Source organism: Athene noctua, chromosome 6 (genome assembly GCF_965140245.1).
Source record: "Athene noctua chromosome 6, bAthNoc1.hap1.1, whole genome shotgun sequence".
NCBI lineage: Eukaryota > Metazoa > Chordata > Aves > Strigiformes > Strigidae > Athene > Athene noctua.
In genome coordinates this window covers 774,943-795,149 of record NC_134042.1, presented here as the reverse complement: position 1 = coordinate 795,149, position 20,207 = coordinate 774,943, and the positions used below count along the sequence as shown (strand labels likewise).

The window sequence follows — 20,207 nt, the reverse complement described above, 5'->3', positions numbered from 1 at the left end:
ACGCTCTAAGTTCTCCTGCATGAAAGCACCCCAAAGACTAGAATATAAACTGCTTCCTAAAAAGTTTAAACTGCTTCCTGACGTTTATATTCAGGTAGCTTCCTTTTCTCAGCAACCTTTAGGTTTCAATATAAACCAGCAAGGCCTTATCCAAAACCCTTTTTTTCCCCTAATAAACCCTTGGTAACGTCTGAGGGCAGGAGGCGGATGCAATGCCAAACCTGAGGAAGAACCCTGTAGCAGCCTGGGAGATCGCTGTCATTCACAAGGGTCAGCATCTGCTGGTAAGGGTATTTTAGAGAGCACCGTCCGAACACCATGACAGGGTTGAGCACTCGCAGCACAGGAACCACGCATCTAGGCAAAGAGAGGACCGAAAGGGAATTAGAGATACGAGAGAATGTGGAGTTCGTTTACTCCCCAAGTAGCATGAAACAGAGCATAGCACATTTGTCAAATAGACACTTAATACCCCTACAGCGATAAATGGCCTTTAACTGCTTCTGACTCCAGCACCCCCTGTAAAGCTGGGGCAAACCCCGGCACTCGGCCTCGCAGAGGCTGCCAGGTGCCCGGGCAGCGCACGGTGCCCTGTGCCAGAGCTCCCTGATCAGCTCTGCCCGCTCTTTGTCCCAGGAGGCTTGCAAGGACCCTCCCAACAGTCCCGGCAAGGCGTGAGCTCTGGGGCAGCCTTCCCCCCCGAGTGCTCACCAAGGCTCAAAGGGCACAAGACCCCAGTGTCTCAGTGAGAACGACCGCCTCCTCTCCCACACCGCTGTTGCCCTGCCTGAGAACTCAGCCCTTTGCCCGGCGATGGAGGGCACAAGCCACCCCCTGCCTCAGGCAGTGGGGGATCACCCTCTCCCAGCTCCTGCACCCCACGGCTCCGTGCACTCTCTGTCCCCATTTGCACTTGTTTTACAAAACTGCAGCCCAGGCACTGACTGGATGACTCTGCCTGGGAGAGGGAACAGCACAGTGAACTCATCCCTCTTGGAATTAAACCGACACCCACCGCAGCACAACAGGGCTGAATCTGCCTGCAGCAAGAACAACTTTTGGCTTAAGTCTGAGAACATTAATGCTCAAAAGAACCAGAGGGAAGCAGAGAAACCTGAGCTCACCTTCCACATCAAGGACTATTTTCCCCTTCATAAGGTCTTGCTTTGAGCTTCCCCTCACCAGTCCTGCCATAAGCCCCTTTCCCCTTCCCATGCTCCTTCGTTAAGTGACCCAGACACCAGCTCTCAGCAGGCTGCTCACTGCGGCCCAAATGGATGTTGTATTTTGGCTGCAACCCAGCACAAGTCCGCCACTTGCAGGAAGGAGGAAAGATGGCCCTTTGGAAATTTGTTACACCTCAAGCACCAAAACCCAGGCCAATAATGAATAGAATTACTGTTCCCTTTAGAAAAAGGCTCAGGGCCACGCCTGTCCGTGGAGCACAGGTGCTGCTTTCAGAACACTGCCCATCTCACATCTGGCTGGGCAGAACTACCTCATTAAGCAACACTTGTCACTGGGAGATGGAGCCAGCAAACCACGTGCAAGGCAGCGTGGTGCTGGATGCACGAGGAGAGACGACGAGCTGCAAGGAAAGCACCGATACCTGGCTGTGAGGAGCAGCGCCGACACCGCCCTGCCAACACCGCACACGTCCACCACCAGAGCCAGCTCGTAGCTCTGCAGAGTGTTGGAGCACAGGGTGACCTGGTGGAAGAGAAGAGCATCGAACACTTCATCACTCCCAAAAGCCACCGTCCACCTGTGCTGTCCTCCGGTTCTCGTTCCACGGGCAGGAAAGGGAGGATTTTGCCCTAACTCTTCTGCTGGTCCACAGACAGAGCACAGTTGCTGGGAGTAACAAAAGTCTTCTGACATATCTGCGTTGTTAAATACACCTTGCGCTTACCAGGGCACATGTAACCACGATTAGATTAATGCTCTACTCCCCACTGTATTAAAATAAAAGGACTAATTTTTAATCTCAACTACAACAGCATAAATGCAGAGGCAATCTGTTGAATTCAACAGATTCAGCTTTACACTGGGAAGCTGAGGGCAAAATGCAGCCCAGCAGGTGCTGTCAGTTCATGGCTGCCAGAGATTTTTCAGTCCCCACTGGAGATCACGGCAGTGAATACAACTCATTCTGCTCATCAGGAGGGGACAAATAAGACCGGGAAGAAAAGCAAAGTGCTTTATACAATGACATCTCTCTTTTTAACAGCCACCTTCTGTCCTCACCCTTCCTTCGCCCACTTTAAATCAAAGAAACTGCTCCAAGCAGCTCTCAGAAACAGATGAATGGCTTCTGCACTTGACCATACGGGACATGATCTTCAGCTGACCATTCTGGGAACAAAGCAGTGGTCCTCCAGAAAAGCCCCAGAGTAACCCAGCTAACAAAAGCCCAACACCAGTGCAGATATCCCCCCCGCGTTACGCTCAGAGCTAGCGGTGCTAAAGCCCTCCCATCCCTCAGTGAAGCTCCAGCTCCACCCGCTTCTTCCCATACCTGGATATCCAGGAATCCCAGGGGGCGGATGGTCCCTCTGCGGGGCTTTATGCTGAATTCTCTTGGCCTGAGTTGACGCTGGGCTCCCTTTCTCTGGAGTAGGCGAGTGTTTTCTGTGATCTGAGCAAGACTGCTGACACTGGGCTCTCCCAAGCCGTCCCCAGGAATGCGAAGGTTGAAGGTGAGGGGCACCAAGGAGGTGTTGGTGAGGCGACATGACAAGGTGTGAGGAAAGCCTAGGAAAATAACACAAATATGAATTTATGCACCAACTGTCCCGTGATTCCTGGTGTGAATAGCCTGTTACGATAAAACTGGGCTTGGAGTTTAGCTCTTTTCAATCTGAAGTACAGCTGAGAAGTTACGCCAGGAATTAATTGTCACTTAAGCTCCCTTTTACGCTGATCGCAGAGATTGCTTCCTTGGAAATGGCCACTCTTGGCGATGCTGAACCCCAGAAGTTTCTCTCTCTCTAGCTGTGAGGAGCTCTCTCGCCTGCCCCCAAACCTGCACCGATTAGTTCTCACTTACAAGTGTCCATCCAGATAGACCATTTATTCTCAAAATTCAATGCCCTGTTGACTCTGGGAACACTCCCACAGTTTTCAGTATATAAAAGCGGGTATTGTCATCGAGGAGAAGCTGCAGTAAAAGGAGGGAAGGATGAAACTGGGAACAACAGCATGACGCAAAGCACTCTAATGCAGTTTCTCAAGGCAGGACCCTTAAGGCATCTCCTGCCTGGGGCTACCAGACTGAGCACGTGACAACTCATGGCCCTGCACTGGAGGCAAACCTGATGCTTGCTCAGAAATCAGCAGGAGCCATGTTCCACCCCACCTAACAAACAGGACACGGCTTCCACACTGCACACTGCCCCGCACAGGTCGGCATCACTTGAGCTGTGATACTCGCCTTCCCTCATGGAAAAGCAGTGACACAGCCACACCTGGGGGGGTGTTCTGCAGAGACAGGACATCAGCCCACAGCCTGCTCTGGCCTGGACATCTGGCTCAGCTGGCCAGCTCTGCGAGAAGGAGACATCTCCCGTGGCCTGCTCACCAAGCGTCGTTTGAATACAGACGGGGAGGAAAACCAACTGCAGCCACAGCGGGGGGGTTCTCCATGTCCAACAACAGTGACCACTGCCCACCTCCAGCAGTTACTCCAGCAGGGAGGCAGGAGGGGCACAAAAAGGACAAACACAGACTTCACAATCCCAAACGAGACCAAAGTCACCAGATGCAGGTCAATAGTCAGCAGCACAACACAATAGCTGCCTTCAGCTGAAAAGCCCTTATTAATGAAATTACATTAGGGAGGATGAATCTCCTGTTACATCTCCACATTTCTGTCTGGTGTGTTTCTTCTTGTTTTATTCAAAAGGAAATAAAGAAGTAGCAGAGTGGTGATGGAGGGAGGGGAGAAGCAGCTCAGGAAAGGCAATGAGTCTTCTTAAAAAGTCCATGAACAGCATGAAAACACAGAGGCATCCTGGGCACAGAATGATAATGGCCCTTCAATCAATCCACAATGGATTTCACATTTAAACTGTCGATCATCTCAGTCAAAAGCCTTTTGTGAGACTGAGATGGAGAACCAGAAGCTGCATTTCAACGGGGACGCTCTGGATGCTCAGCCCCAGGCTCTGTCAGCAGAGCTGGGCCTGTGGTGGGGAAGGAGGAGCCCGTGGTCCGAGGACATCAGTGCCTGATTCAGAGCTACTGCTTGGGCATGTTACCTGGTGGGTGACAACGAGGGGCCCTCACAGCGTTAATTAACATCTGGCACTAAAGGTCAGGGGGGTAAATGGTATCCCTGCCTTGCCACAGGAACATTGACCCAGAGCAGCTACAGGCCAGTACGTGCCTTAAACTCCCTTCTGCTGCAGTCCCGTCCCCTGGGCCCTCTGGGACAAGGACTTTCACAGTCATTCTGCTGTCAAGGATTGAGAGGTTGGGGCTGAACAGACTACAAGGACACCAAAAAATACTGACTTTCTATCCCTTTGGTCCTACTGATCTCACGATGGCACAGGACTGCCTCAGCAACCAGCAGCCCTGGCTTTAACACCCTGAAGGCTGCTATGGAGGAGCACAAGTGACAGATGGTCTTATGTTAAAATGCTCCATTTTGGTAATTCCCAGAGCTCTCAACCCGTGGACCAAGCCCAGGGCACACTCACCGAAGGAGACATCACCGAAGTGGAGGGCAGGGACGTCGAAATGAAAAGTCGGTCCAATGACGCAGCCCCTGCAAGGACAAAGACAGGCAGAGGAGATGTTGGCTCGGTTAGAGAGAATGGCAAAGCGCTCAGCTTTCCGTACTGCTCGGGTGGGTAAAAGCTGCTCTCAGAACCACGGTGGGTTTCAAATCAACCTGTCACCCCCGTGACAGCTCAGCACAGCACCCATGTGGACAGCAGGCAGCCAAAGCAAAGTGGTCAGCACCCGACAGCTGCTGCTGAGGCTCAGGGCACCGCGGCAGGGTGTGCCCCCAGGCTGCCGCTGGCCCCAGGAAGGTCCCGGAACAAGCGATGGCTCTGTGCCTCGGTTTCCCCACCCGGCATGTGATGGACAGAGGTGTCCACACAAAAGGGGACTCACTGTAACGAGCCTTCCCAGCCACGGGTTCCCTGCTTTGGTATTTCTTAGCTGGAACTGGTGTTTCCATGGAGTATATGAACACCTTTCTCAGAAGACCTGATGCACACAATCATTACACATGCAGGACACATGAATCCAGGGGAGCCCCAAACATCCACTGAGAAGAGCAGCAACAGTTCTACGCAGAGGACAGTTCGATCTTGGAGAAGTATCAGCTTGTCACCAGTGCACCAGCTGACACACCCAAGGGCACCACCTCGCCCGTCCCTCAACTCAGCAGACAGGCTCCAAACTCCAAAACTCACTCACATCCACTGAAATCCGTACTCGAAGCTGCACAACAAACATTAATTGACTTCATGGTTGATGACAATCAATGCCAGTTCTGCCTCAGTTAAAAATCAAGGGCCACAGTGAACAGTGCCTTCTCATTTTACTCACAGGACTGCCACTGTCATTATCCACAGGTTCTGCACATGAACAGACCCCAGCAGCCCGCGGGAGGGACCTGCGTCCATCCCTGCTGTCCCATTTCCAGCATCCCTTTCCAAACACCAAGGAAACAAGCATCCAGCACCTCCTAAGGTTGGTTTCCATGTAACGAGTAATCACCTATGGTCTTGACGCCTTCTGACCGCATAGTCAAAGAGCACTCAAAAACTGACTTTCAGGAGTTTCAATCCAACGCTACTTCTAGATTCTTGCAGTTGAATCAGCTCCTAAGAATAAGCCTGGTACCAAACCCCTGCTGATGGTGAAGTTCCCTCTCCAGGGACCTCACATAACCAGACTTGACCTCCCAAGCTCTAACAGCTTACTCCAGACGGAGCAAAGGGAGCAGATATGCTTTCCATCACAGCATTTGCCAGGAGATGATGGAAAAATACCTCCAAACCAGCCACGACTGGGGATGACATAAGGAAACTGCCAAGGATGAGCCTTGCCAAGCAAGTGGGGAAATGACTGCCCCTTCTCCTGAGTGCACCGAATCTGTGCTCTGGGAAGTTAAACTGGAATGACCGCCCAGAAGGCTCAGGCAAGGAGCCAACCCAGAGCTGGTAACAGTACAGCTTGCAAGAGAAGGGGGGAATAGGCAGTGGTTTTGACAACTGTGTTTTACAGTAGCATTAAGTAATGCATGTGTGAAGGGAGATCAGGGTCCTGGCAGAGCAGGAAGAATAACAACACAAGGTGGGAATGGAACTGCTTTAACTCTCATCCCCGTTCCTTCCTTTGCATCCCAGTGTCCCACCAGCCAGCTTTCCTCTGTTCGAAAGAACCAGAAGCTTTTCTCCATGGAGGATGAAATCCAGCGCACAAAACCTTCCGAAGAGGGAGGCTCAGCTGGACCTGGTGGGTGGACATCTCAAGGGCATTTGAAAACAAACAGTTTGAGCTGTGGGGCTGGAGAATGACAGAAGGGCTGGAAAGGGATCCTTGAAAAGCAAGACATTGCTCAAGGAGGCAGATGCCATCTCAGGGAGGAGAGGACTGCAATGGGAACTGCTGCTGAGAGACAGCTGCATGGGAGCAGGCGGGTGTGCTGGGCTGCCATCAGATGGGCTGCATGGGAGCCACCATCCAGGGAGGAGGAGTACAAGGATGGGGAAGAAATAAATAAAAAAGGACCAGCAATCCTCTTTCACTGAGACAGAAGGTCTACACTGAGCCCAGGGGAGTGCTGGCCAAACACGGCAGAGAGTGGCCACAGAGAAGGGGAGGGCATGATGGGCACTGAGAATCAGGGCATCACTGGGCAAAAAAGGACCACTTCATTTGGCTGTGGGGAAGCCAAAACACAACCGTCCCTCTGACAGCTCCTTCCTTCCTTCCCCAGGAGCAAGGCCACTGTGAGGCAGAGGCAGCGGGCACTGTCCAAGCAGTATCCAAGGGATAAATGCATCCTTACCAGCAAAACCTGCCCTTGCTCAAGGAGAAAGCTGCTCATGCAATAACACCCTGTGACCAGTTTGGGGGAGGAACAGAGGAGAATAAATTATTTGATTGTGAAATGTTCCCTTTTGATTTCCAAAAAAAAGCAGCACTTTCCCTCCAAACACAAAGCCAATGTAATTCTTTCTCTACTGAGCTCAACAGACCTATTCACCACTCTTCTCTTGCAAAGTAATAACCTTTCTGTTCTTTTTTATCCATTTCCCTCATTTTATTGGTAAAGTCGACCGCAGAGTCCTCCCATTGCTTTACTGCCTTCGTCTAGAGCCTCCCAGCAGCAGCAGCCCAGGAGGCTGGTTGCCGAGGAGGCACAGCCAGCCCCACAGCTCCAGGGCTCCCAGCACCAGCTTTCCTGCCTACACCACGTCATCCCACCAGCCCGCGGTTAAAGACCAGCTGGGACAAGTTTGCATGCTGCTGCGGTCCTGACAAGTGAGCTTTGCCTCTCCTATCATCAGATTTTTACCCCCTTCTCCCTTTTGCTTGGTGAGGATTATCTCTTGCCCTGGCACCAGCCGCAGAGCTCCCCGTCTGCCCCGTCAGCACTGCTCTGGCTGCAGAGAGGAGGCACCACCACAGCGCTGGCTGCACAAGAGGACAGCCTGTCCCAACCCATGAGCATGAGAGGTGATGCTGAGGCTGCTGCTGCCCATTTGGGATGGATTATTAACAGAGGATTTTAAAAACACTGCCTCTGGCTGCAGCCACCCAGGCTGGCCCATCCCCAAAGCCCTGCTGGCCTTGCTGTGTGTTCAGGGGGGTAGCCCAGACCAGCTACTGCCCAAAGCTGATGCCATCCCGCTGTCTGATGTTGCCCAAGGGGGAATGAGCTACGTGTAGGAAGGAGTCACTCCAGCTCCTGGGTACCCGGACTGGGCAGCAGGCATCTCCACACCTTTCCTGTACAGCCTCCAGGCAAATTGTTTTCCAGCACAGGTAGTCACTTAAAGCCCCGGGGCTCTCACACAGACACGTGTTGGAACCTGCTGCTGCCAAATTCTGTGCAAACAGCGTCCTGCAAAGTCACAGAGCCACTCGCCCAAACCATGAAGGCAAAGCTGCTTCCCAGAGGAACCCAAGACTTTGAAAGATAAACGGGCACAGGAGGCATGGTCACAGGTGGCAGCAGCTCGAGGGAGCTGATCCTGCCCCTCTGCTCCACTCTGGTGAGACCCCCCTGCAGGGCTGTCCAGCTCTGGGCTCCTCAGCACACGGAAGACATGGACCTGTTGGAGCGGGGCCAGAGGAAGCCACCAGAGTGATCAGAGGGATGGCACGCCTTTCCTGCGAGGACAGGCCCAGAGAGTTGGGGTTGTTCAGCCTGGAGAAGGCTCCGGGGAGACCTTACTGTGGCCTTCCAGTACTTCAGGGGGGCTGGTAAGAAAGATTTTGACTGGGTTTTTAGTAGGGCCTGTCACGATAGGACAAGGGGTAATGGTTTCAAACTTAAAGAGGGAAGATTCAGACTAGATATAAAGGAAAAAATTTTTACAGTGAGGGTGGTGAGACACTGGCACAGGGTGCCCAGAGCAGTGGTAGATGCCCCATCCCTGGAAACATCCAAGGTCAGCCTGGACGGGGCTCTGAACAACCTGATCGAGATGATGATGTCCCTGCGCATTGCAGAGGCGTTGGACTAAATGATCTTTAAAGGTCCCTTCCAACACAAACTATTCTACAATTCTACGATTTCCTCTCGCAGATAATTACGCTTCATTTGCTGCTGCAACTGCAATGTTCAGACTGGAGTCAAGGTTAAAAAGCCTTGACTCTTAGCGTGAGGATGCTAGGATCCAAGCCAAGACTAAGACCTTAGACAACACCTTTTTTTCTCTGTTTCATCCTAAAATGAGGTAGGTGGGAGATGATTACCCAACAGCTACAGATGCATACACCAAGCTCCTATAACCCTCCTCACCTGATCGTCAAGGTCACAGGCTCAGGGGATCCAGTCACACTGAAGCTGAATTCTTCTGTGAACTTCCCCAGGACGGTGGAACTGAAGGAGATCCGGATGACCTGGAGCCCGTCTGGAGAAATGATGCCCTCCTGGGGGAGGAAGGTGAAGCAGGAGCCCAGAGCTGTAGCTGGAGGGACCAAGTTGAAGGCAGCGTCGATGGCTCCTTTGTTAAACAGGACCACCTGCAGCAGCAAGAAAGCATAAGGGAAATACATAAGGAATCTTCCTTTCTTACAGAAGGCTGATTTGTTTTCTGATTAACCAATTAACATCTGTAAAATGCAGAAGATGCTGTGTCCTGCTGCTTGGCAGAAGCCAAACAAAATGCAACAGGACAAGCTCTGCCTTCGGGTTTTTCATGCAAAGCAGTGACAGCTTCATAGACACAGTCACTCGAGATTTATTCCACTGACACAGAGCAGCCCACTTCGACTTGCAGCGCAGAGGAGCCGCTCAGCATCACCAAGCCGATTCAGACCTGTCCCTAAGAGCAACGAAGGGCACTTGCAGCTTTACTAGTGAATCATCACACAGCTGATTCTGCTCCCGACGAGTTCGATCCTGCCGAGGGCACAACACATTGCAGCCAACAAGTTTACTGCATGGAGAAGACACCTCAGGGCAGCACTATCACCAACTTCAGAAGCACTCCCCAGCTCTCCTACGGTATGTCATTTAGGATTCTTATTTTGTCTTTAATGGGAGACTTTCTTAGCCTTTGCTCAAACAGACGTGTCAGGAAAGGATGAGCGTGCGGTGCACAGCAGCTCCGTCTACTCCAAAGAATTTCTCTTTCCTAAACATTCACAGCCACCACCTAAGCTTTACTATTATCAGAATAAACTACAAATTTAAAACTAAGCCGTATTTTGTTGAACACTCGAGAGACCTACTGCCTCAAACAAGTGACATAATCCCGCAGCACTTGTTGAGATTCAGCTCTTCTCACGTTGGGCGAGCAATGCCCACAGCTGCTGCCAGTCACCAACACACCCACCCAAAGCAAAGCAGTAAAGTTTCTGATTGCTGCAGGGTCAAATCCTGCCATTTCCATGGAATTAACTATCTGCTTTGGATTTCTTTTCCCTAAGTTTTGTCCTTGTAAAACCTGGTAGAAAAATTGAGACAGAAGCATTTTTTAATTTTGCAGCTGCTGTTAAAGATATTCACGTATTCAAGCTCTGCAAGGCTAACCTGGAAACTACTCTCTCCTCTCATGTCTTTTACACCTCAGTTACAAATTGCACTCAGGGATCCTGTGCTGAGCTGAGGTTTACCTTCAGTCAGCACAGCACTAGCAGTATCATCTACTTAGTCACATTTTCTCAAGTAATGAAAATAATAAAAAGATAATCAATAAAGTATCACCATTAAAAATGCATAGAGAGCACAATATTTTGGTAAGAAAACACCTTAATGCATCCTTCCCTGCCCAGTCAAGCTTTTGAAAGTATTGCCTCATTTCCTACCTCTTTCCATTGCCCTATCTCATTTTTTTGCAGAAGACACCATTGGCAGTGGGAGGCAAATACGTAGAAAGTTCCTTTGCCTCATCTCCAGAAATGCTTTGCTCTTCATAGAGATGCAGCAAATCTGAAGAGTGGCAAGAGACTGGTCAGCAAGGGGAAGCACTCCCAGTTCCGCGGCCAGACCCAGCTCTGAGCCAGAGGCTGGACAGATTTCCTCCAGCTCCCAGGACCGGCAGCACGCACTGACCCGAAAGCTGGCTGCAATGGCCTGGAGCTCAAACTCAGTTCATTTGTTCCAGCTGCTTTTTAACAGCCCGAGTACAAAGGTGCATTGCATCCAGGGCTGAAACAAAAGCCTCTGAATATTTATCTTTTTGTCCCAGTGTTGCTTTCATCTGTCAAGGGGGTATTTTTTCACATGAAGCCTCCCAGCTGATCCCCAAGGAAGGTTGCCAAAAAGCACGGATTAAGACTTCACAAACAACATAGGCACCTTTCAGATCCCATCAGAAGTATCCAGATTCTGGGAAAGCCCCCAGACTTGACTAGTATGTCAAACAGTCCCTGCTGACAATGACCCGAGTTGCCAGAAATCCCACAGACCCACGAGGCTCACTGCTGCCCCGGGAGCCATCACGATCCCCCCCAGCCCCTCAGAATCCCGACTACTCACCTCATAGCTGTGGTTTAATCCAACAAACACCTTCCCAATGTCCAGCTGCTCACAGCTGAAGCGGAGCCGAGGCCCTGCGCCTTCCCCTTTGATGCGCAGGGGCAGCCTGGTCTCGCGGCCTGCGGAGAGATTTCCACTTCAGTACAGTAATTGCCTCTGTTATCCCGGACTGTCCAGGCTGCCTCAGTGCTCCTCCCTGACTCTGGCCTGGATGGGAACAGCTCTAGGTGCTCCAGGAGGAGACACAGGACTCTTCCCTGCCCTCAGGAGATATGCCTTGGGGCTGGCTTCTGATTTCTAACCAACGCCACGGGCTGGTTTCTCATTTAGCCATCAGTTAGCGATGCTGAGTTTAAAACACAATCTGAATTTCTTCCCGTGTTCTTAGATGAGCTCTGAAATCCATTCAGTGAAGGCACAAAGCTCATGAAACAGAACTGAAGATCTAAATATGCCATCTGTACTGATGCAATCGGAGACAAGAGCACAGGAGCCGACAAGTACGAGCCCAGGCAAGGCGAAGCTCCCTGCTAACGGCGCTGTGCATGTCTGAGAGCTGCCTAGAGCAGGCAGAGCATCTCAGCACTGACACACAGCTCCGTGCCCGGGGCTCCAGGGCTCACCTCCTGCAGCGGCACCTAAATACGACAGGGCTTTGTGATCTCCAGAGAGAGATGCCTCTCCAGAGGCACTTGCCTGTGCCCACCATGATACCGAGAGCTCAGCTTTGTAAAGACACCTTACCTGAGGCATGCTGAACAGGTATGGAAAACCTCACTGCTGAGGTCAGAGAAGCCATGAACATACTGCTAATACACACAGCCCTTGCTGCAAAGGGAACCGAGACGGCAAGGCTTATAGCTAAACTCTAAGATGATCATTTTCTTCCATAAGAAGATGCTAAGATGACAGGGTGGGATCCTGCAGTCCGAAGGCTGTTCTGAACCACTGCAGCAGCCTCAAGTGCCTGAACCCTGGCTCCAATTTGGGCTTGGGTCTCCCTGCCATCCCATCCTACTCTGCACAGAAAGCAAGTAGCACAAGGGGAAAAGAAAGGCCCAGAAGTTGTATCTAACCTTCAGTGTAGCTTTTGTGCAGAAATATTCCTCTCTCCTTTTGTGTAATGCTCACCATTCATTAAAAATTAGGGATTGAAGGTTGATTTTTTTTTTTTTTTTTTTTTAATCTGCTGCATAGTTGTTCCAGAATGTCCAAAACTACTTCCTATTGCAAAGAGCAGCCCAGGTGGGACAACACAGTGACTCGATCACAACTTGAAAAAACACTCCCTGGGAACAGCCCTTTCAGTGATTGCTGACTTTCTGATCTTGCAACCATGGAATGAGGACCTTTGATAATGTCCAAGCCAGAAAGGAAGAGCGTGGGAGCTTTTGTCGAATTCAACATTTTTCAAGTGGTTCCAGACAAAGCCCAGCTGACAGCAGAGATGACAGGTTGCACAGCTCAGGCATTAATTGGAAGGCTGTGTATTTCTATTTCCCAGACACCATAAGAGAGGCAGTACTGGGTGCTACCTGTCAGAAGATCACTCCACCTTGCATCACATGTGGCTTAATTTTCATTAAAAACTCTAGGTCTAAATAATCAAAGCTCTTAGGTAATGGCAAAGATTTCCAAGTGACAAGCTTTTGTCCATGATCATGCTGAGACACACATTCCCTGGCCACTGCAATCAAAAAATCAGTGGCGGTTCTTCCCCTTCTGCAGCAGGCCCTCACCCTCTCCAGGTGGTCTCTGGAAACCATCCTTTCTTCTACCCCTACGCTGAACTTAAAACTTTAGGAAATCCCAGAAATGTTGCTCTTCCTCCTTCCAGGTGAACCGCAGAGAGGGCTTTTCCCAAAGGAGGAGGAGCAGACTCAACTGCAGGCAGCATTCAGGAGAGCTGAGAGGGAAAAAGAGAGAGTATGTCCTCCTGCTCGCTGGGGCTTCCAGGAGCATCCAGCCTTTGCCCAAGGCCTGGCTACAGCTGGGCTGTGGCCCTGGGACGCTCCCACCGGAACACGTCCCCGAGCACACAGGCCAAGGGCATGGAGGGGCTACAGCCTTGTCCTCAGTCCCAAACCCACCCCTGGTGCTGTGGAGCGAGCACTGGGATCTCAGCAGGAATAACGCAGCGGCGGGTCACAGGGTGCACAGGGTGGCGCTGCTGCCTCGCTTCCAAATAAATAGGGGTCTAGGTGGCCCAACAGCGCGGGGCTCTGCTGCCAAAGGCCTTAACTTCTGCTGCTTTCTGACACTCAGTTGCTTGCTCACAGACTGTCCCCGTCCCTTGTGACTGGTTTTGAACATGATTCTCATCTGACCACATCAATAGTGTTACATGATGCAGGACAGTTCTGTCACAAGCTAAGGGACTGATCATCACGTGGGATTCTGCTGCTCCCTTAAGAAAGGGTCTTGCAAGGTGTAACCCAGCTCAGTTCTGTGTGCGGACAAACCTAAAACTGAATTTTAGGTGTCAGAGCCCCCACCATGTGCTTCCTTCCAGCACTCAAGAGCCACAGCTTTATTTGCATGAATAACTAAGGAAGTTCATTTTGAGATTCAATATTTGACGAGGGCAAATTTCAAACCACTTCTTAACTGCCAGCTTGGCAAGTTGCACAGTGCTGATTAGTTCTGTAAATCACTGCATGCAGAAGCATCTGCTTGGCAATTCAAGGAGGCACCTGCAAAAAAGTGGAGGCCAGCAAAGCCCCTTTCCAGAGGGGCATGAGATCCAGCTGCACAACTCATGGGGCTGCACTGGGAAAAGCTCCCAAGCGTTCCCAGCAAGGGACACACACCCTCTGCAAACCATCCTCCAAAGGCGTTGTGACTGGCATGCCAGTGCATGAGGAAGGCAGTCACGCTTCTTAGAGGAATCAAGAAGCAAAGGTAACTGACTCTCTAGTTAAAGATCACTGTTCTCTTCTTTAAACTCTTCTTGCACTCAGGGACCTTGACTCTGGGACAGTTTCCACCCTGATAATACAGGGGGTCAGCTCTGGTTTGTAAGGGAGGGGGCTAGGTGCATCATTTCAATGACCTCCTTGAGGTTCTCTTCCAAGGAGCCAGTGGGGGAGTTCAGTTCTCCCAAGGGTCCATCAGGACCTTTTCAAGAGCAGGCTTCTCTTTCTAAACAGATCATTTGCTCATCTCTGTTTCCTGTAACTCTCAGACCAGCTCAAGGGTTGCATGTAAGTAGTCTTCCTATTTCTCTGCAACAAAAACGCTCTCCTGGCACAACCCCTGGAGATGCCTGCAGCAAAATGATGGACACCCCCATCACAAGAGCAAAAAATCCCAGAGCCAGAAGCACAGCACTGAGCGAGGAATCCCTCAGGCGCAACTTTTTAAATCGATCCTTTCCTTCCACAGCTCTAGCAGCTGCAGCTGGGAGGCAGGAAGACACTTTGTGAACACAAGCCCTGGGTAATGACTGTAGGGGGCATTTGCCAAGTAAACCCTGCACAATTACAGTATAAATAAAAAGCTGTTTTGTGACATTTGTATCCCCCAGCTTAGGGCAGTAAGTAAAGCGACAAAGCAGCTGGGTTAGTGACTTCAGCACACTCCAGAACAGGCACCTGGCTGCTGGAGGACCACGGGCCTCACACCTCTTCCTCTCAGACGGGGAAAAACCATCACGTTCCCTGGATGGAAGCCTGACAGCGCTCTCCCAGTCTTGAAAAACACCTTAAGCAGCACCACGCAGAGACAGAGAGGAAGGATGAGGTGACCCGAACCCCGCAGCCTGCTGCAGGCACTCCCTGCCCCGTGCTAGCACAGCAAGGCCATCACCTCTCCCAGGGCACAGAAGGTGCAGCTCACGTGGGCCAGAGATAACTGCTCCCAGCAAAAGACGCGATGGCACTTCTGTCAGACAGGATGAGCATAAAGCTTGCCTAGCAGACTGCTCGGACTCTGATTTCCAGGGAGGGCGCTCACCCCGCTGAGCACAGCAAGCCCTGCACAGCGTACCCGGAGGCACCACAGACTCAGAGCCACAAGGTGACAATTCTCACGTGCTGGCCAGAGGTGTCCTTCTGCAGACAGCCCGTGCTCAGCAGGGCTCAGCCACCCAAGGTCTGGCAGTGTCGGGGTAGTGAGAGGGGATCCAGGCTCTGGAAGCACATTTGTAACTCAGCTCCTACTGCCTCAGGAGTCTGATGATGCATCCGTGTAATAAAGACTCCTCCTGGAGGCAAATGGTCTACAGGGACGTGGTGCTCGCCCACTGAAGCTGTTTAGCTCTGGAGCTCTTTGGCCTCTACAGGCACCTGGCAGCAGAGCAAATGCTGGCAAACCCACGGCATGAGAACTTATCCCTTCACTGCCTTGGTTGTTCTGGGATCAGTGATCCAGGCTTGTAGCCACACATCCTGAGGGCTGGCCTTGGACAGGAGACCACCTGGAAACCGCAGGGGCAGTGGGCACGTGCCAGCACCCTGCTGACCACTGACCCTTCCTACCAACTAGACGAGAACCGAGGGGGCTGCAAGACTACTTGCGCCTCCACGGTGGGGAACAGAAGCAGGAGAAAGGAGCCGTACCTGAGATGTCGCAGTAGACCGTTTGTTGATAGACTCTGGCTTCTCGGGGTCTAAAGATCACGTTAACTTCAGCTGAAGAATTTGGCCAGATATCTCCCTCCTGAAACAGAAGAAGACAGCAAACCACTTAGCTTCAAATGTCACATTTCTTGTTTTCAACCACAGCCCTGTAGCCTTTATGTAGAGCATCAGTGAAGAGCAGGGAACAAGCAACACTTACCAACAAAATTTAGGGGGGTTTGGAAGCAGCTTCAAAAGAACTTTCTAAGTCTCTTACCTTTACTGGCATCTGGTAGAGGCATTTTGTTAAATTAGGGCTATAATGAAGCCACCAAACTGGCTCACGTTCCAGTGAATCCAGTAGGATTTCTCCAGAGATGCCAGCCAGTTTAAGAAAAAGGTCCCTCTCGCCTCCAAACCTTCCCATGTATCTCTGTAGCACTATGGCTACATGACGACTTTTACTCAGGTCAGGAGAGATTTAACAAATCAAAGAGAATTTCCCATTCTTAGTTACAAAGGTGCTGCCTCTTATAGCCTTCACCTGTACATGCCCCTAAGTATTTAACGTACTGCGGTGAGTGGGGCACGCAGCACCAAGCAGAACGAGCCCTCCTGCCTGGGGATAGAAGAAGAACAGGCTCCTGCCCGCTGGCGGCTGCTTCTGCCCCGAGCCATGAGCAGCCAGCCAGCACGCAGGCTCCTCCAGCTGACGGATGATCTGGGAAAGGAGTTGAGAGACAGATGCACCCTGTTTCTCTCTGCGAGGTGCACATGCTCCTGTGTCCCTGAACACAGGCTCAGAGAAGAAGAGATGGGATTTGCTTACAGCTCCACACCTCTTTCAACCAACAGGCTCTTTTCCGTGTCATGCTCTTGCTCAGGGATTTAAGTCTGGGCCATGCTACCAGTGTGTCTGCAGCTCTCTGCTGCTTCCTCGGGGTCTTCTCTCTCTGCTTCTCGCCCAGAGAGTCCTGGCACTGGCGCTCAGTCCCAGGGAGCCTTGTCGCACAGTTTCGGAGGCATGCCTGGTTTCTAAAGGCTCTCACTTCTTGCAAGTGAGACAGCACTTACATCCCCTGAACCCCTAGCATTACCAATGTTCCTTGTGTGTTTGTTGACATAAATAGAGGCACCTCTGACAACTGTGATAACACTCGACAAAGGAAGGAAAATATCAGCTTATAGAAGGAGACGAACAGAGTTCTTTTTCTATCAGCAAAGCGAGGCTTTGATTCTGCATGCTGCTGGGTATCCTCGCTGCTTTGTCCAGAAGAGCCTTGAACGGAGTGGAGCCTCTGGCACTCCTGCAGCATAAATATTAAGTAACTATAATACTTCCCATCGAATTAGCCCTTATAGCTCAAAGGACAGCCCCCACAACAATGGAAGAGCTATGACATGGTGAGTTATTGGGCTGCAGCTGCAAAGAATTCCCTAAGGCACAGCCTGCTCAGAGTCAACAGAACAGAGGGAAGAACTGTGAAATAACTCACAGAAAATACTGTGAGTTATTTCTCCTGGGAAATTAAAATGGGCTGTTGAAGAGGTTCCTTGCATTCCTGCTACCCCACAGGGGAAAAAAGAACTGCTGCTTGAAAGGAAATGCTTCATTACCCACCCTTGCAGGCTACTGCTACACGCGTCCGAGCCTCGGGGCACCTCAGGAGCCAGCCCCGTGCCTGGGCGACGTGTTCTCTATAGGAGGGCAGCGGAGTCAGAGCATGGAGAGCCACCGTGGATGGTAACCAGGACAGATGTAAAACTATGCAGTGCTGTGAACACGGTATTGCAACACTTCTGGCTGAAACACTTCTGGCCTCAGACAGGCTGCAACCGGCAGGTGGCATAAAATACAGACGGTGGATGTACGATGGTACAGCACCACCACTCCAGCTGTCCTACCCTGGCTTTGCTACAGCATAAAGCACGGTGATACAGGAGGGGATGGCACACCGGGACTCACAGCTACACAAGTGATCTCTCTGCAAGAGCCCAACCGTAAATACATGGCAGATCCTATCTCTCCTCCCTCAGCCCCTAAATAATGAGGATCTGCTAGATCTCCACCAGTCGGAGTCAGAAAAAGCTGGTCTTGAAAAGCCAGGCACCACCAACTGCTGGTCAAATCACCTGCTTTGCTTTGCAGAGGGGGAAGGCAATCCATGGAAGGAAATCACACTCAAAGCAGTCAAAGAAAAAAAAGACAGAGCTGGCAACAGAAGTGCTAAAATGACACTCAAAGTGCATCCTCTCAGCTCAGGACACTTAGGAGAAAGGCAGTGCCACAGCTAACATCTGCCTCTTTCCATAAATAACAGAGCCCACAGGGAACTGTGGGATGGACCACAGCTCCCACTGGAGATGGTGCCTTCCGCCAAAAAACAAAGTGCTCTGCAGTAGCTTCTCATGTGGATGGGGACCAGCTTGGTTCCCCAGCTGAGGTGCAGGTTTGCAGCAACAAACACCACTGTCACCTTCTGGCCCAACCTCTGGATCAACAACAGTAGCACCTTTGTAACCTGGACATGTTGTCGACCACCTCCATCAGCCCAGAGTTCACACGTGGCACTGAGGAGTCACTACCAGGCAAGGACAGGACAGTGAGGACTTGTCAAGGTCAGTGTAGCAGTAAGTCCTCGTCCTCCCTCTCCTCTGGTTGCCATTTCCAAGGAGTCAGCTCCCACAGGTCTCCAATGGGACTTACAGACAAGCTGGGGCAGGGAGGATGCAGCAAACAGCAAGGACTTTGTCCCTTGGGAGCCACCTGGGCCTCTACCACAGCTGCCCCTGCTGACACATCATGTGTAGATGCAAAAATAAACCAAATTTGAGATGTGCTCAGAAAGTCAGAGCTGCGTATCAGCTTGTTTCCCACAGGCTTGGGCAACTGCTCAGAATGTTCTCATCCACATGGTAATTCCAAAATCACACCTCCTCTTTTCTGTTATTTCCATCAGCGAGTAAACCCTATACAGACTGAAGCGACCTGCTGCAGCTTCTACAGATTGCAGCACCTGAAAATACTGGCAGCTAACTGTCCACTGACATAAGGTCCCATCTCTGGGGGGCCTCTCCAGCAGATTTACATGGCAGTGCACGAAGGGTGTCTGTCCAGGCTAAAAGTTACAGGGCTGTCACCGCAAAGAAGGTTGTGGAAGCCAGCAGCAGTAGAGTTTTAGATTCTACATTTAATAAAAGTAGAAAATGCTTACTACCATTTGATGTAAAGACACCCATATGCCAGGGGGAAAGACAGGCATGAGCAAAAGTGAATGTGAAATTGATTGTTCCATCAATAATGGAATTCATGGAAATCAAAAGGTTGATAATGCTGGACAAAACAGAAGGGGAGAGACTCATGTGGTAGCCCACTTATAGTCAGTCCTAGAGCAACCTGTGTAACATTCCATTCAGGAAAGGTTTCCCCTCGAGACTTGAGGCCAGGCTACACTTTATGTCTGTATGTCACTACATGGAGCGCCAGGACTCGGCGCTGTGGGCAGCCAGACTTCTGGACCTCACCTCAAAGCATTCAGGAGCTTAAGAGCAGGTTAAGCTACTTGTAGAGACAGTCTGACTGTAAAGCAGCAGGAGCCCTGAGGCACACTCCAAAATCAGCTCTGACACACCACAGGCTGGTCTTAATGCTCAGCTGATCAGCTCCCTCTCTCTACAACATTCCCACTGCTCTGACACAATCTCTTGGTCACATCATGCTGCTGTCAGCTACAGTGGTGTGAAACTGCCGCTGTGCCAACATTGGTGGCTCTCAGCCTTATATGGGATATAGGAACAACTAAGAAGAGGAGATGATCCCCTTCCCTGAAAAAAAAAAAAAATTAGTTTCACCTATTTTAAAAGGAAGAAGAGGTTGAGATTATCCTAGGATTTACTCCAAGATGAAAAGGGATTTTACATTGCTCGGACAGTGGGCATTCTTCATCTCAGACCATGCAAATACTCAGAACCAGGGATCTGGCCGATTGCAGGATATGGGGTTTTGCTTGCATAAACAGAAGAGGCAATAAAATGTCTGTACCTATGCGCCATGAAACTCAGGAAGTCCGTTTAAACCTGCCAGCCTTGTGTCCAGGCTCACAGATGACACTGGAAGGGAGATTGAGCCGTGGTATCCATCCAGGTTATATGAAGAGATTGGTATCTCTCTGATCAAACTTGGGTTGAACTTGGCCTCCTTTCCACAGAGGACCATTTCATTCCTCAGGTCAATATATGAACTGAGAGCGCTCTAATGTCCTTTGTTAATCCCCACACACTATGTGTAAGCTGTGCCCTCACTCATCGTTATCGATGGCTCTCAACAGTGTAAGGACACTTACCAAGCGCCCTTAATTTATAGCCCTTGCAGCAGAGCTCAGCTTTAGGCAGCCTCTCGCTCTGCCAGGAGCCCACAGAGATGCTTTTTCCAACAAGCTCTCGCAGCCTCCCTAGAAACCTGGTGTTAT

At 50.9% G+C, this 20,207-nt stretch overlaps 1 protein-coding gene across 1 annotated transcript in view; it reads right to left on the bottom strand.

Moving 5' to 3' along the window:
• The window catches only part of LOC141961798 (hydrocephalus-inducing protein homolog), a 120,274-nt gene that overhangs the window by 65,056 nt on the left and 35,011 nt on the right, over positions 1–20,207 (bottom strand). Inside the window, 7 exon segments of the mRNA XM_074909134.1 lie at positions 222–357; positions 1,610–1,710; positions 2,519–2,754; positions 4,704–4,771; positions 8,996–9,219; positions 11,180–11,298; positions 15,739–15,838. Of these exon segments, the coding sequence (XP_074765235.1) occupies positions 222–357; positions 1,610–1,710; positions 2,519–2,754; positions 4,704–4,771; positions 8,996–9,219; positions 11,180–11,298; positions 15,739–15,838 (984 nt within the window).